Raw genomic sequence first — 17,567 nt, 5'->3', positions numbered from 1 at the left:
ATCATAAATCAATCAATCATGTACAGTTACAGATAGAGGATGTTAATATAGAAAGAGTATATGAAATGAAATTTCTTGGAGTGATTATAGATGACAAGATTTGCTGGAAACCTCATTTAAAACATATCCAAGCAAAACTGTCTAGAAGTATTGTAGTTTTGGCTAAAGCAAAGCACAGTTTAGACAACAAATCACTTCACATCTTGTATTGTTCAATGGTGTTACCGTATTTAAATTACTGTGTAGAGGTTTGGGGTAACACATAACACAATTCATTGAAATCGTTAATTATACTTCAAAAAAGAGCGATAAGAATAATTCACAACACTGGATATTTGGAACACACCAATTCACTATTTTTACAGTCTAAAGCATAAAAATTACTTGACCTAGTTGAATTTCAGAAAGATGTAATTATGTTCAAAGCGAGAAACAATTTATTGCCTGGCAACATACAGAAAATATTTTCTGAAAGAGAGGGGGGCTACAACTTGAGGGGAAAGTCATATTTTAAGACTCCCAGTTTTCGCACTACAAGGAAAAGTTTCTGTCTGTCAGCGGCACTAAATTGTGGAACACACTAAGTAATGAATTAAAGCAATGTCCAAACATATTCCAATTTAAAAAGATGTTCAAAGAAACTATATTCCAGAGGTACAGATAAAAACAGTGCAATTAATTAATAATTTGGGCTTACATTGAACAATGTGTAATATGTGTATAATTATTGTTTATAGGTAAATATATGAATTTCCATTAATTACAATTTTTTAACTCTGTTGACTTATTATTATAACATTATTATTATATTATATTATTAGTATAACACATTTAATGGGAAAGAAAGGGTATAAAGGGGTAGGAGTACATAAGTTTTACTTCTTCCTACTCCTTTTTGAATGTGTAAATAGGTCTTTAAGTACAAGAAATTATGGAGTTTTAATTTTTTAACTTCTTTTTTTACATTACTATTTTCTTTGGATGTTGTATTGTATTTAAATGTTCAAAATAAAAGCTATAAATAAAAATAAAATAAGAAACCACAACCGTGTCCACAGTATTAATAAACAAATGTGTATCTTGACACAAGTGTGACAGATTAATTCTGTTCGAGAAGGCTTATTTCTGTCAATTGTAGTACACAAGTAGAGTCTATTAATACACCATCTGTGCTGCACTAGCAGATATCTGCTGTTCAAATTCCAACTGAACTGGCATTCATGCTAATTAAGTATTATCTATGGACAAAAACTACTGGCTGAGCAGGAAAGAAAATACTACAATTATGCATTTTTTGGTGTGCCATTATGTCAGACATACCTGTTAACAGCATCTTCAGAGAATGTAAATTATGTCCCTACCATAATTTCATAAATCTTTTTCTAAAGATTTCAAGAGTGCTGTATGTATTCCACATAACTTACGAATAGGGTTGGGTACCGAACCATGTACTTTTACCGGTACCGACCAAATACAGAGTATTGGTTCACTTAAAATCAAACAGTGTCAAATGTCGGTGCCTGAGAGCACATAAGCCTATGCTTATCCGTCCTCTCTGCATATTGATCAGGCTCTGCCCGGTGCGTTCCATACATACGCTGAAGTGTGCTTTTTGCGTCGTATCTGACGCAAAAAGCCGAGAGCCTCTGCCGAAGTGTCCGTATTTTACGAGTTGAGAGTGAGAAAGGGTTGCTTATACAGTAGCAGCGGGCAGATGCAGCACAGCACCCGGTGACCAACTTTCTTTTGTTTTATTGCCACTGCCTTTTGGTCAGTGGCACCGACAGGAGCACTAACCTAACACAAGTTTTTGGTGTTGGGAGAAAACCAGAGCACTCACATGTTTATTTAAGAATGTTTACTCTGATAGTATTGGAAACAATACTAACCATAATGAAGGTTAGTATTTAGTTCCAACAGCCACAGCTGTAAGGTAGCTGTGTCAAATAACTGACTCATCAAATGGAGAATGTCAACCGGATAGAAAATGTGACTGAACACCGCATTCTGCGTCTCCACATTTGTATTTTATCAAGTTCAGCAAACGTAACTCCGTTAGTTTTACATTTTCACAACTCATGAGCTGAATTATTTAACTTTACTTTACTTAACTCATATTGTTAAAAAAGGCAGCAAGGGAATCATTTTAAAGTTGAAGCAGTTTTTAATTTGTGTGTAAGATGCCTCACATCTGCACAATTATGTCAAAGTATATGCAGGTATTTTTAGGTTTATATGACCTTTGACTAAATTGAGACAGCTCCCATTGGTTGTTGTGTTATTTTTCCTATTAAAGCCCATGTAGCCAACTTGGTTAGGTGACACAGATCTAACAGGAGAGTAAGATTATTTAAACTCATGGTAATGCAGGACAGTTTGTGTATTCAATATAACTTGCCTGGGAATTCAATTGTGTTCTGATTTTTGCAGCTCAGATGGCAAAAAACAATAAAATAGGGGGCTTGCTTCACATATGTAGGTTTCACTGTTCACAAAGAGGAAACATCAGATCTGTATGACACATGAAGGGGGGTGGGAAAACAACCACAGAAATACAGTTGCGCTGTGAAGGTAACCTAAATCTGTACCTCTGTTTCAAGTCAACAATCGCTCTTTGGAAGAAAAACAGAAATCCAATTAATTTGTTGTACTCTTTAACATTATGATCAATAAAGAGACAGTTATAATGTGAAAGTGAGAATTCTATTCATAAAATATACCATAAATATGATTTTTTTTTACCTATATTTTTTCAGGCAAGTCATTAAGAACAGGTTCTTATTTACAATTGTGGCAAAGCCACTTAGGGAAAGGGGAAATACATACGTTGTCACCGTGTGACCTTTATATTGCAGATCCATACACAAATAATTCTGTTTAAACAGGATTTAACCCCACCTGTCCCTGTCTATTGTTATCACAAACTATTCTCTTGCAACAGAGGTGTCCACATCTTCTTTCCTCTTCCAGAAACCATCAAAAGAAAAGTAATACAACAGAGGATCCAGACAGCAGTTCACACTAGCAAGACATATCAGTGACGTGCGAGCAGTTCTCCAGCTTTTAAAGATGACAACTAATGACACAGGCAAGAAAAATACGGTGAACATCATCAGGTTCATGGCAAAAATCAACATGACATTCACCTTGTTGTTTATCCTTGCAGAGTCCTTCAGATGTCCGTGTAGAGTCCAAGACACCAGAGCAGTGGACACAATGTTGACTGCCAGCATGGTGAGCACCAACACAGGCTGAAGATAAAACAATGTAGACGGCTGATTGCAACGAAATTCAAAACAGGTAGATTCATTGTTTTTGTCTAAAAATCTTGAAAGTTCCACACTCTCTGGGATGTTCCACACCAACACAAACAGCCAAACGAGCACAACAGCTTTCAAGGCGTTGGAAGTGGTTCGGAGATGGCGTGACCTCAGAGGGTAGACGACAGCCAGCAGTCGGTCCACAGTAATGAAGGTGATGAAGATGGAGCTGGAGCGGATGTTGTTGCGAAAGAGCATTGTGAAACAGATGCATGCCTTATTGCCCAGAGGCCAGGTCCGCGTGGCGTAAAAGTAGACCCTCATGGGCAAGGAGATGACGAGCAGCAGGTCAGAGATGGCCAGGTTGACCATGAAGACAGCACTGGGAGATTTGAGGCTGTGGCAGCGTAACAGAATCAACAGCGACACAGCATTGAGAGGCAGACCCAGCATCATTACAGATCCAAACACCAGAGCGTACGCCGTGTTCCTCTTATCCCGCTCCATCCCATTTTCTAATGTACAGTTGAACATGTTTCTCTTCTGTGAGGAATATGAAGTGCAGGCGAGTGAATGTAACTGCGACAAAGCCACAAGAACTGCGTCTGCTCGCAAATCAGATGTCTCAAGATCAAATTGAACAAAGGTTGTTGCTACATGTGGAAGTGACTGAGAATGTTTAAACAGGAAACAACTTTGAGTTACTGCCGAGTTCAAGTGAAACTGTGTACGAGTTTAAAGTCATGCATAAGAAACCACAACCGTGTCCACTGTATTAACAAATGTGTATCTTGACACAAGTGTGACAGATTAATTCTGTTCGAGAAGGCTTATTTCTGTCAATTGTAGTACACAAGTAGAGTCTATTAATACACCATCTGTACTGCACTAGCAGATATCTGCTGTTCAAATTCCAACTGAACTGGCAATCATGCTAATTAAGTATTATCTATGGACAAAAACTACTGGCTGAGCAGGAAAGAAAATACTACAATTATGCATTTTTTGGTGTGCCATTATGTCAGACATACCTGTTAACAGCATCTTCAGAGAATGTAAATTATGTACCTACCATAATTTCATAAATCTTTTTCTAAAGATTTCAAGAGTGCTGTTGTATTCCACATGACTTACGAATAGGGTTGAGTTCCGAACCATGTATTTTTACCGGTACCGACCAAATACAGAGTATTGGTTCACTTAAAATCAGACAGTGCCAAATGTCGGTGCCTGAGAGCACATAAGCCCAAGCTTATCCGTCCTCTCTGCATATTGATCAGGCTCTGCCCGGTGCGTTCCATACATACGCTGAAGTGTGCTTTTTGCGTCATATCTGACGCCGAGAGCCTCTGCCCAAATGTCCGTATTTTACGAGTTGGGAGTGAGAACGGGTTGCTTATACAGTAGCAGCGGGCAGATGCAGCACAGCACCATGTGACCAACTTTCTTTTGTTCTATTGCCACTGCCTTTTGGTCAGCGGCACCGACAGGAGCACTAACCTAACACAGGTTTTTGGTGTCGGGAGAAAACCAGAGCACTCACATGTTTATTTAAGAATGTTTACTCTGATAGTATTGGAAACAATACTAACCATAATGAAGGTTAGTATTCAGTTCCAACAGCCACAGCTGTAAGGTATCTGTGTCAAATAACTGACTCATCAAATGGAGAATGTCAACCGGATAGAAAATGTGACTGAACACCGCATTCTGCGTCTCCACGTTTGTATTTTATCAAGTTCAGCAAACTCAGTTGGTTTTACATTTTCACAACTCATGAGCTGAATTATTTAACTTTACTTTATTTAACTCATATTGTTAAAAAGGCAGCAAGGGAATCATTTTAAAGTTGAAGCAGTTTTTAATTTGTGTGAAAGATGCCTCACATCTGCACAATTATGTCAAAGTATATGCAGGTATTTTTAGGTTTATATGGCCTTTGACTAAATTGAGACAGCTCCCACTGGTTGTTGTGTTATTTTTCCTATTAAAGCCCATGTACCCAACTTGGTTAGGTGACACAGATCTAACAGGAGAGTAAGATTATTTAAAAACTCATGGTAACGCAGGACAGTTTGTGTATTCAATACAACTTGCCTGGGGATTCAATTGTGTTCTGATTTTTGCAGCTCAGTTGAAAAAAAAATAAAAAATAGGGGGCTTGCTTCACATGTGTAGGTTTCACTGTTCACAAAGAGGAAACATCAGATCTGTATGACACGTGAAGGGGGGTGGGAAAACAACCACAGAAAGTCAGTTGCGCTGTGAAGGTAACCTAAATCTGTACCTCTGTTTCAGGTCAACAATCGCTCTTTGGAAGAAAAACAGAAATCCAATTAATTTGTTGTACTCTTTAACATAATGATCAATAAAGAGACAGTTATAATTCTATTCATAAAATATACCATAAATATTACCTATATTTTTTCAGGCAAGTCATTAAGAACAGGTTCTTATTTACAATTTTGGCAAAGCCACTTAGGGAAAGGGGAAATACATACGTTGTCACTGTGTGACCTTTATATTGCAGATCCATACACAAATAATGCTGTTTAAACAGTATTTAACCCCACTTGTCCCTGTCTATTATCAAAAACTATTCTCTTGCAACAGAGGTGTCCACATCTTCTTTCCTCTTCCAGAAACCATCAAAAGAAAAGTAATACAACAGAGGATCCAGACAGCAGTTCACACTAGCAAGACATAGTAGTGGCGTGAGAGCAGGTCTCCAGTTTTCAAAGATGAAAAGCAATGACACAGGCAAGAAAAATACAGTGAACAAGCAGCATGGTGGCCCAGTGGTTAGCGCTGTGGCCTCACAGCAAGAAGGTTCTGTGTTCCGGGGCCTTTCTGTGTGGAGTTTGCATGTTCTCCCCATGTTTGCGTGGGTTTCCTCCAGGTGCTCCGGTTTCCCCCACCATCAAAAACATGTACTAGGTTCTCCAGTCAGTGCCCTTGATCTAGGCACTGGCTCAGATCTGGAGTTGGTCCCCGGGCGCTGTCATTGGCTGCCCACTGCTCCCTTGAGGGATGGGTTAAATGCAGAGAATGTACACATGTACATGTACGCGTATGTGACAAATAAAGTACCTTTAACATCATCATCAGGTGCATGGCAAAAATCAACATGACATTGTCACAAGTGTGACTTTGGGAGTGGGGCCTAACGAATCCCAGGTGCTTTGACTGATTAGCGAGGGTGTGGCCTCCCACCTGGATTTGACAACATAAGCAAGCTAAAATCAGACCAAAAGTCAGAGTGCTTTTGATTGCTGAAGGAATTGACTACTGGACAGCTAGCTATTAAGTTAAGTACTTACTTTATTTGTGTTTTTTGCTGCTTCTTCTACTGTTCTACTTTCTATTGCTGCTGCTGTGTTTCTTGCTGTAATTGGTTTTGTTGTTGAGCAAAGTTAGTGTTTTTTGTTAAAGTGAAACTAGTTAGTGTGAAGTGTGACTTTGGGAGTGGGGCCTAACGACTCCCAGGTGCTTTGACTAATTAGCGAGGGTGTGGCCTCCCACCGGTAGCCAACACCAGTCCCCTCTTTGTAATTAATATTGGTATTTGCGTGAAGCGGCAGCTTCAGCGGACGAAGACTCGGAGGACAAAGACAAAGGAGTCTTTGCGGGAGGCTAAGTGGGAAGTTAAGTAGGCTGATACCTCATATCCCACTTCCATTGCTTGGTGTCTTTATCCAGAAATGTGCTGCTTCTCCATTCCTGTCCGCGTGTGCTCTCGGAGATACTACAAACCACGCATTAGCTCGCAAGACTTCCGCAACCCCACCACTCTTACCCAACCCACCCGTTCCACACACACACACAACACCTTGTTGCAGGTGGCCTGTGGAACTGCCAGTCTGCCACTCGCAAGACTTGGCTTTGCAACCCTGCAATCCCTTGACTTCCTTGCTCTCACAGAGACCTGGATTACACCAACCAACACATCCACCCCTGCTGCTCTCTCTTCTGCCTACTTTTTCACCCACACACCCAGACCCACTGGGAGAGGTGGAGGTACAGGCCTACTCATTAACCCCAAGTGGAGATTTTCTCTCTACCAACTGCCAGAATTCACTCCTCTCTCTTTTGAACTTCATGCTGTCACCATAACTCATCCGGTACAACTAGTCATCATTGTTATCTACCGCCCACCAGGTCCTCTGGGGGAGTTTTTGGAGGAGCTGGATGTCCTTCTTTCAAACATCCCTGAAACTGGTCCTCCGCTGGTACTTCTGGGAGACTTCAACATCCAGACAGAGAAGTCAGCTGCCTTTCTTCACCTTCTCTCTTCTTTTGCCCTCTCACTCTCTCCTTCACCACCCACTCACAAAGCTGGTAACCACCTAGATCTCATATTCACTAGAAACTGCACTACATCCAACCTCACTGTTACTCCACTCCATATCTCAGACCATTTCTTCATCTCATACTCTCTCCCACTCTCCCAAGCTCACAACCATATCTCAAGAGACACCGTACCTGTCCGCCGTAATATTTGTTCACTCTCTCCTTCTTCTCTGGCGGCATGTTCTCTATCTACCCTCCCTCCATCTGACTCTTTCTTACTCGTGCCTCCCAACGCTGCCGCAGACACTCTACTCTCTACTCTATCCTCCTCTCTCGACTCTCTCTGCCCTCTTACTTCACGACCGGCTCATAAGTCCTCCCCAGCTCCGTGGTTATCTGACTTGGTACGTGCTGAAAGATCAACTATACGGGCAGCGGAAAAGAAATGGCGGAAATCTAAACACCCAGATGATCTGCTTACTTATCAGTCTCTTCTTTCCTCCTTCGCTGCCTCTATTTCTGCAGCAAAAAGCTCCTTTTATCAAACCAAAATTGAATCCTCTTACTCAAACCCCAAAAAAACTGTTCTCCATCTTCTCTAACCTGCTAGATTCCACCAGTTCACCTCCTCCCTCCTCCCTTCTACCAATCCACTTTGTCAACTACTTTGTAAAAAAGAGAGATGACCTACGCTCTTCATTCTCCACAACACCTTCTGAAATCACCTTACCATCCATCACATCTAGTACTCTTTCCTCTTTCACCCCTCTATCTACAAATCAAATTCTTACTTTGATTACCTCTGCCTGCCCAACCACCTGCCCCCTGGATCCTATCCCTTCTCACCTTCTCCAGTCCATTGCTCCTGACCTTCTTCCTTTCCTCACCCATCTCATTAACATCCCCTTGTCAACTGGCTGTTTCCCCACTGCCCTCAAAGAGGCAAGCGTGACCCCACTACTCAAAAAACCAACACTCGACTCGTCTGATGTAAATAACTATAGACCCGTCTCCCTTCTTCCCTTTCTATCTAAAACTCTTGAGCATGTCATTTATAATCAACTCTACTTATCTCAACCAGAACAACCTTCTCGATCCCCACCAGTCTGACTTCAAGGCTGGTCACTCAACAGAAACCACCCTCCTTGCTGTCACTGAGCAACTTCACATCGCTAAAACAACCTCTCTCTCTTCCATCATCATCATCCTTCTGGACCTTTCTGCTGCCTTCGACACAGTGAACCACCAGATCCTCATTTCGACACTCCAGAATCTGGGTGTCTCAGGCTCTGCGCTCTCATTGCTCACATCTTACCTGTCAGACCGAACCTACCGGGTAACTTGGAGAGGATCTAGCTCAGAGCCTTGTCCACTCAAAACTGGGGTTCCTCAGGGATCAGTCCTGGGTCCCCTCCTCTTCTCTCTGTATACCAACTCCCTCGGGTCTGTCATTCAGTCGCACGGCTTTCCTTATCACAGCTACGCAGATGACACCCAACTAATTCTTTCCTTTCCTGAGTCTGACACTCAAGTAGCAGCACGTATCTCGGCCTGTCTAACTGACCTCTCTTCTTGGATGTCCACTAACCATCTGAAACTCAACCTTCACAAGACTGAGCTCCTTTTCCTTCCAGGGAAGGGCTCTCCTACCCAGGACCTGACTATAACAATCGACAACTCTGTGGTAGTCCCCACCCAGACTGCTAGAAACCTGGGTGTGACACTTGACGACCAACTCTCCTTCACTGCCAACATTGCTGCAACCACCCGATCGTGCAAATACATGCTGCATAACATCAGAAGGATAAGTCCCCTTCTAACGCAGAAGGCGGCTCAGGTTCTGGTTCAGGCTCTAGTCATCTCACGTCTAGACTACTGCAACTCCCTCCTGATTGGCCTGCCTGCATGTGCCATCCGACCCCTGCAGCTCATTCAGAACGCAGCAGCTCGACTTGTCTTCAACCTCCCCAAGTTCTCCCACACTACACCGCTCCTCAGCTCTCTTCACTGGTTACCAGTGGCTGCCCGCATCCGCTTCAAGACACTAGTACTTACATACAGGGCCACGAACGGATCAGCCCCAGCTTACATCCAGGACATGGTCAAACCATATACCCGCTCACTTCGCTCTGCATCAGCCAAACTGCTTGCTGCCCCCTCACAGCGAGGGAGAACTAATCACTCAACCAAATCCCGACTGTTCACTGTCCTGGCTCCTAAATGGTGGAACAAGCTCCCCATCGACATCAGGATGGCTGATAGCCTACCCGTCTTCCGCCGAAGGCTAAAAATACATCTCTTCCGACTACACCTCAGATAAAAAAAAAAAAAAAAAAAAAAAAACTCTTGAACCTGCACTTTTATACGTTTCTTTGTAGCTTTGCTTATTTAAAGCTAATGTGCTTGCACTTACTACTTGTTGTCTAGAGTTTGGACCTTCTCAGTTGAATGCACTTAATTGTAAGTCGCTTTGGATAAAAGCGTCAGCTAAATAACATGTAATGTTTATCCTTGCAGAGTCATTCAGATGTCCGTGTAGAGTCCAAGACACCAGAGCAGTGGACACAATGTTGACTGCCAGCATGGTGAGCACCAACACAGGCTGAAGATAAAACAATGCAGACGGCTGATTGCAACGAAATTCAAAACAGGTAGATTCATTGTTTTTGTCTAAAAATCTTGAAAGTTCCACACTCTCTGGGATGTTCCACACCAACACAAACAGCCAAACGAGCACAACAGCTTTCAAGGCGTTGGAAGTGGTTCGGAGATGGCGTGACCTCAGAGGGTAGACGACAGCCAGCAGTCAGTCCACAGTAATGAAGGTGATGAAGATGGAGCTGGAGCGGATGTTGTTGTGAAAGAGCATTGTGAAACAGATGCATGCCTTATTGCCCAGAGGCCTGGTCCCCGTGGCGTAAAAGTAGACCCTCATGGGCAAGGAGATGACGAGCAGCAGGTCAGAGATGGCCAGGTTGACCATGAAGACAGCAATGGGAAATTTGAGGCTGTGGCAGCGTAACAGAATCAACAGCGACACAGCATTGAGAGGCAGACCCAGCATCATTACAGATCCAAACACCAGAGCGTACGGCGTGTTCCTCATATCCCGCTCCATCCCATTTTCTAATGTACAGTTGAACATGTTTCTCTTCTGTGAGGAATATGAAGTGCAGGCGAGTGAATGTAACTGCGACAAAGCCACAAGAACTGCATCTGCTCGCAAATCAGATGTCTCAAGATCAGTTTGAACAAAGGTTGTTGCTACATGTGGAAGTGACTGAGAATGTTTAAACAGGAAACAACTTTGAGGTACTGCCAAGTTCAAGTGAAACTGTGTAGGAGTTTAAAGTCATGCATAAGAAAGTGCAACCATTTGCACTGTATTCATTAATTCTGTTTGAGAAGGCTTATTTCTGTCAATTGTAGTACACAAGTGCAGTTGCCTAGTAACGGAAACGCTGGCGAGATTGACGTTGCTCCATCTGGCTTGTTTGTTTTCAGTAATTTTACATTTTCTCACGAATAAATCAATAATTTTATTTGATTTTCATACTCAGTTCATTAGCAAAGTTCAATAGTTATATATAGCTACGCGTTTTATCATCTCTCCGCCGTATTTCTTTTTAATACGGGGTTGGAGTCTGACATGATGACTGACCTGCGTCTTTGACTGGAGGATGCAAGTTAAGTTTACCGCAGTAGCCTAAGCCTACATCCCACTAGGACTACCTACCCACAACAACTTCATACATAGGCTACATGTACTGGAGTAAGGATGAGGAAATATTTAATAAGTTAACTTTACCGGCTATGGGGGAGCTGTCCACCTTCTGCGGAGCTTCGGTGTCAACGAAACATTCTCCGACGCCCAAAGTATGCCCACCGAGGATCTCATCGAAACAAAATCTACGTGGCTCGCAAGGATGGCAATTTCCGTCTCTGGACTGTTGATCGCGGTCATTTGAAGCCGGATCGACGAGTTGACCATACTGTGCTTGCCCGTCTGCCCAGATCGGATATGCAGATATGTCAGTCAAGTAGTAGATAACTTTATTGTCCCCGTGGGGCAGTTGGGTTTGCGGCACAATCGCAAGGCACTTTATAACAAGACATCAGACATAATACATACAAATAATTATTATATCAGAATATACATCACACACTACAATACACTATACACCCTTGGGTATGGTCAGACCAGCTGGACGACTAGCTTATTCTGACTGATTTAAGGCCTTTATGGCTTGTGGTACGAAAGAGAATTTGCATCTGTTCTTGATCAGAAGGGGTAAGCAGAAACGACGCATAGATGGCAGTAGTTTAAAATGTGATGCCAGGGGGTGTGTGTGGTCACCTTGTTGTCCAGTACAATGCCAAGGTATTTGTAGTTTGTAACAACCTGAATGGCACCACCATTGATAAAAGTGTCTGTGGATTGCTGTCAAACCGACTGAAAGCTGGAATGTTCAACATAAGAACCCTCACCGGCAGGGCTTCTCTCGTCGGTGACTTCGTTGTGGACCATGGACTGGACTTTTTGTGTCTTCAAGATGGCTTATGGAGTGAGTGACTGACTGACTTTTATTTTTATTTGTTATGAGATGACTAGAATTTGAATGTCCTTTTTTGTTTGTGAAGTGACCTTGGGTGTCATGAAAGGCACGTTAAATAAATGTATTATTAACACATCTGTTTTTTTCAGCATTTTGTAGTTACAATAACTACACAAACCATATTAATGAATAACTTCAATGAGATATTAAATACATACAAGGATATTTAGACAATACAAGTCAAAATGTCCAGATTATTGTATTTATTTATTAAATCATTTATTAATTTGAGAGCACTCAAACAGACTAAACGGAAGTTTTTTAGGCAACACACAAGGTCTCACAGATAACAGATACATGCTACTCTTGCCATTTATCAGACTAATCTCATCTAATGTGCCACTCTGCCTAACTTCCTGTTAATGATCTCTGCAGGGGAGTTCTGCTTTTGAGTACAAATCATGTTCACCCACGTTCATGAACCAGAAGAGATGATAAAAGTAAAGTAAACAAGTAATGTTTACCATATACCATATTGAATATCATTGGAAAATTACATTACAAATTTCCACACTCAGACAGGTCATGTATTAAACTAGGAAGACGATTCATATGCCACATGACCAAAACCTTTGCTTGTGTGGCAATGGCATATGTATGACATGTAATGTCAATGAAAAAATGAGAAAAAAAACTTGACAAATGTGTGCACTGTGTGCTGCAGGGCTGAATTTGCTGGAAACTGCAAGATGAACTTAAAGTCATTAGAAAAAAGGGGTGCTTGTTGTAAATGTGTGATCAAGGATTTCTTACTAATACTGGAAAGAGCAGCGCATCACGCTTTTTAAACTCTTGAGATCTGACTCAAATACTTTAATAACTCAAACTCACCATTCAACAAGGTACAAGAATATCTGATGAAAAAGTTGCATTTCAAACTTCCAAACAGCTAGCCTTGCTCTGTCCAAAGGTAACAACATCCACCTACCAGCATCTTTAGGGGTCAATAGTTAACACATATCTCATTTAACACATACAAAAAAACTAAGTTTACAACTTCCTGGAGACTACTCTGGTTGTCTGGCAATTAAACACATATATGTAACAGAGCAGGTTAGCCGTTTCCCCCCGTTTTTAGTGTTTATGCTAAACTAACTAGCAGGGGGCTCCAGCTAAATATTTAGCACACAGACATGAGTGTGGTCGCCTCATTTAACTCTTTGCAAGAAAATGAATTAAGTGTCCTAAAAAAGAAGTGACATTTTATATTTTTTTAAATAGGAGAGGGAGAGTGTCTGACAGGGCAGAAAGACACCCATCTCCCTTTGACAGTCTTGTAAATAAATTATAACATTTAGATCTTCCTCTATCATAGGCGCCAATTTAAAAGTAGTCGTGTTGCTGTCATGTTGCGATTTGTTGGGTTAGACCCATCTGCTAGTGATGGGGGGCCTGAGACTGAGATCTACATGCACCAAAGAAGCCACTTTGAAATTTTGCTGTTTTCACGAATACAAAAGTTGGGTGACCCTCCCCCCTAGACTAAAAAAAACATTGGGTGACGCTTCCCTCAACAAAGAATAAAAAGACATGACCCTCCCCTATTTTCCGGTGGTCCATTCCATAAATACCGAACAGTTAGTTATAAAATCTTGTTATTAATACATACTGTAGTAAAGGTTCAGAAAGAGTACTATGTCATTTCTCAGAACTTTGACGTTTGTTATTCACGCTAAAAGTCTCCTTTAGCGCCGGGACTATTGACGTCACTTTTGAAGCTTTGGTTCGGTCTTTCATAATACTCCCTACCCTTGTCACTCTAGATACTACGTCAGGGTATGCCCGGTGCGTTCCATACATACACTGAAGGGTGCTTTTTGCGTCGTATCGGACGCCGAGAGCCGCTGCCCAAGCATCCGTATTTTAAAAGTTGGGAGTGAGAACGAGTTGCTTACAACCAGTGTTTTTCCAACCTTTTTTGAGCCATGGCGCATTTTTTACCTGCGGCACACCACCAACCAAACATTTTACAAAATCACACACTGTAGCGCAATAAGATCAGAATCTGCAACTGCATTTTTCCTTTTAAAAAATGTATCCATCGCTGTTGCAGGCTTACATCGATGGTCTCATCGATGGCAAAACGTGGCAATAATTCTATGGTCTTAAATCAACAAGGTCATTATTGTGCTATGCTGCCACCTACTGACACAGAATAGTATTTAATTTATCTGTCAGTCATCACATTGCAGGCACAGATGCGCAACAATGGCAAATTTTATATCTCACAGCACACAGCAGACGCAGCACAGCACCCGGTGACCAACTTTCTTTTGTTCTATTGCCACTGCCTTTTGGTCAGTGGCACCGACAGGAGCACTAACTTAACATGTTTTTGGTGGTGGGAGAAAACCAGAGCACATTTATTTAAGAATGTTTACTCTGATAGTATTGGAAACAATACTAACCATAATGAAAGTTAGTATTCAGTTCCAACAGCCACAGCTGTAAGGTATCTGTGTCAAATAACTGACTCATCAAATGGAGAATGTCAACCGGATAGAAAATGTGACTGAACACCGCATTCTGCGTCTCCACGTTTGTATTTTATCAAGTTCAGCAAACGTAACTCAGTTGGTTTTACATTTTCACAACTCATGAGCTGAATTATTTAACTTTACTTAACTCATATTGTTAAAAAGGCAGCAAGGGAATCATTTTAAAGTTGAAGCATTTTTTTAATTTGTGTGTAAGATGCCTCACATCTGCACAATTATGTCAAAGTATATGCATGTATTTTTAGGTTTATATGACTTTGACTAAATTGAGACACCTCCCATAGGTTGTTGTGTTATTTTTCCTATTAAAGCCCATGTAGCCAACTTGGTTAGGTGACACAGATCTAACAGGAGAGTAAGATTATTTAAACTCATGGTAACGCAGGACAGTTTGTGTATTTTGGGGGATTCAATTGTATTTGGATTTTTGCAGCTCAGATGGCAATAAAAAAAAAAAAAAAAAAAGAAATAGGGGGCTTGCTTCACATGCGTAGGTTTCACTGTTCACAAATAGGAAAGATCAGATCTGTATCACACTTGAAGGGGGGTGGGGAAACAACCACTGAAAGTCAGTTGTGCTGTGAAGGTAACCTAAATCTGTATCTCGGTTTCAGGTCAACAATTGCTCTTTAGAAGAAAAACAGAACTCCAGTTACTTTGTTGTACTCTTTAACATTATGATCAATAAAGAGACAGTTATAATGTGAAAGTGAGAATTTTATTCATAAAATATACCATAATTAAGATTTTTTTGTACCTTTTTATTTTTTTCAGGCAAGTCATTAAGAAGAGTTTCTTATTTACAATGGCCGCCTGACAAGTGGCAAAGCCACTTAGGGAAAGGGGAAGGAGGGCTAGAAAAATAAAATACATTACAAATACATACGTTGTCACCGTGTGACCTTTATATTGCAGATCCACACAAAAGTAATGCTGTTTAAATAGTATTTAACCCCACCTGTCCCGGTCTATTGTTATCACAAACTATTCTCTTGCAACAGAGGTGTCCACATCTTCTTTCCTCTTCCAGAAACCATCAAAAGAAAAGTAATACAACAGAGGATCCAGACAGCAGTTCATACTAGCAAGACATAGTAGTGGCGTGCGAGCAGTTCTCCAGCTTTCAAAGATGCCAACTAATGACGCAGGCAAGAAAAATACGGTGAACATCATCAGGTTCATGGCAAAAATCAACATGACATTCATCTTGTTGTTTATCCTTGCAGAGTCATTCAGATGTACGTGTAGAGTCCAAGACACCAGAGCAGTGGACACAATGTTGACTGCCAGCATGGTGAGCACAAACATAGCCTGAGGACGAGCCAATATATATGGCGGATTGCAACGAAATTCAAAACAGGTAGATTCATTGTTTTTGTCTAAAAATCTTGAAAGTTCCACACTCTCTGGGATGTTCCACAACAACACAAACAGCCAAACGAGCACAACAGCTTTCAAGGCGTTGGAAGTGATTCGGAGATGGCGTGACCTCAGAGGGTAGACGACAGCCAGCAGTCGGTCCACACTAATGAAGGTGATGAAGATGAAGCTGGAGCGGATGTTGTTGCGAAAGAGCATTGTGAAACAGATGCATGCCTTATTGCCCAGAGGCCAGGTCCCCGTGGCGTAAAAGTAGACCCTCATGGGCAAGGAGATGACAAGCAGCAGGTCAGAGATGGCCAGGTTGACCATGAAGACAGCACTGGGAGATTTGAGGCTGTGGCAGCGTAACAGAATCAACAGCGACACAGCATTGAGAGGCAGACCCAGCATCATTACAGATCCAAACACCAGAGCGTACGCCGTGTTCCTCATATCCCGCTCCGTCCCATTTTCTAATGTACAGTTGAACATGTTTCTCTTCTGTGAGGAATATGAAGTGCAGGCGAGTGAATGTAACTGCGACAAAGCCACAAGAACCGTGTCTGCTCACAAATCAGATGTCTCAAGATCAAATTGAACAAAGGTTGTTGCTACATGTGGAAGTGACTGAGAATGTTGAAACAGGAAACAACTTTGAGGTACTGCAAAGTTCAAGTGAAACTGTGTACGAGTTTAAAGTCACGTATAAGTAACCACAACCGTGTCCACTGTATAAACAAATGTGTATCTTGACACGTGTGACAGATTCATTCTATTCAGGAAGCCTTATTTCTGTCAATTGTAGTACACAAGTAGAGTCTAATAATAGACCATCTGTACTGCACTAGCAGATATCTGCTGTTGAAATTCTAACTGAACTGGCAATCATGCTAATTAAGTATTATCTATGGACAAAAACTACTGGTTGAGCAGGAAAGAAAATACTACAATTGTGCATTTTTTGGTGTGCCATTATGTTAGACATACCTGTTAACAGCATCTTCAGAGAATGTAAATTATCTACCTGCCATAATTTCATAAATCTTTTTCTAAAGATTTCAAGAGTGCTGTATGTATTCGACATTACTTACAAATAGGGTTGGGTACCGAACCCTGTACTTTTATAACCTGACTCCGCCAGATGGATTGCTTCACATTTGCTCGGCATATCCATCTGAGAACTTTCCGTTGGAGAACTTCTGGGAAGGGGCGAAAATATTGGTTAGCTGATTGGATAAACCATCTGTCTATCACCTATATTGGTGATAGACGGGCCAAATCAACCAATCAGATCAACGAAGCGTTTGAAAATACAACCACAAGCCCCTGCTGCTGCAGCCAAAGCATAGCTTGTTAGCTCAGCAAGCAAGCAACATGTTGGTAAAGGATATTTGCAGTTTGTAACGAGAATTTAGGAATAAAAGGCACCCTTTCAGGTTCCCGGTACATATTCCAAAAGAAGGATCCAAGAGAAAAAAGCATTAGCGAGCAGCTAACAGAATTAGGGCTACCGCTGTCTGAAAATCCTGGTTAGCTGATTG

The 17,567-nt window shown here is 41.5% G+C and overlaps 2 protein-coding genes and 1 pseudogene across 2 annotated transcripts; all 3 read right to left on the bottom strand.

Annotated features, from left to right (window-relative positions):
- Positions 1-2,752: 2,752 nt before the first annotated feature.
- LOC114553295 (lysophosphatidic acid receptor 6-like) lies at positions 2,753-3,876 on the bottom strand. Its single transcript, XM_028574535.1, has one exon. It carries the CDS (start codon positions 3,792-3,794, stop codon positions 2,925-2,927), a length of 870 nt encoding a protein of 289 aa, XP_028430336.1. The 5' UTR covers positions 3,795-3,876; the 3' UTR covers positions 2,753-2,924.
- A 1,980-nt stretch (positions 3,877-5,856) lies between these two features.
- On the bottom strand, positions 5,857-10,756 carry LOC114552726 (lysophosphatidic acid receptor 6-like; annotated as a pseudogene).
- Positions 10,757-15,428: 4,672 nt separating this feature from the next.
- LOC114552725 (lysophosphatidic acid receptor 6-like) lies at positions 15,429-16,815 on the bottom strand. Its single transcript, XM_028573733.1, has one exon. The coding sequence runs from the start codon at positions 16,516-16,518 to the stop codon at positions 15,649-15,651; it is 870 nt and encodes a 289-aa protein (XP_028429534.1). The 5' UTR covers positions 16,519-16,815; the 3' UTR covers positions 15,429-15,648.
- Between the last annotated feature and the right edge of the window lie 752 nt (positions 16,816-17,567).

The sequence above is a fragment of the Perca flavescens genome, chromosome 3 (assembly GCF_004354835.1).
Source record: "Perca flavescens isolate YP-PL-M2 chromosome 3, PFLA_1.0, whole genome shotgun sequence".
Classification (NCBI taxonomy): domain Eukaryota; kingdom Metazoa; phylum Chordata; class Actinopteri; order Perciformes; family Percidae; genus Perca; species Perca flavescens.
Note: the sequence above shows the minus strand (reverse complement) of the source record. Positions and strands in the feature narration are given on the sequence as shown.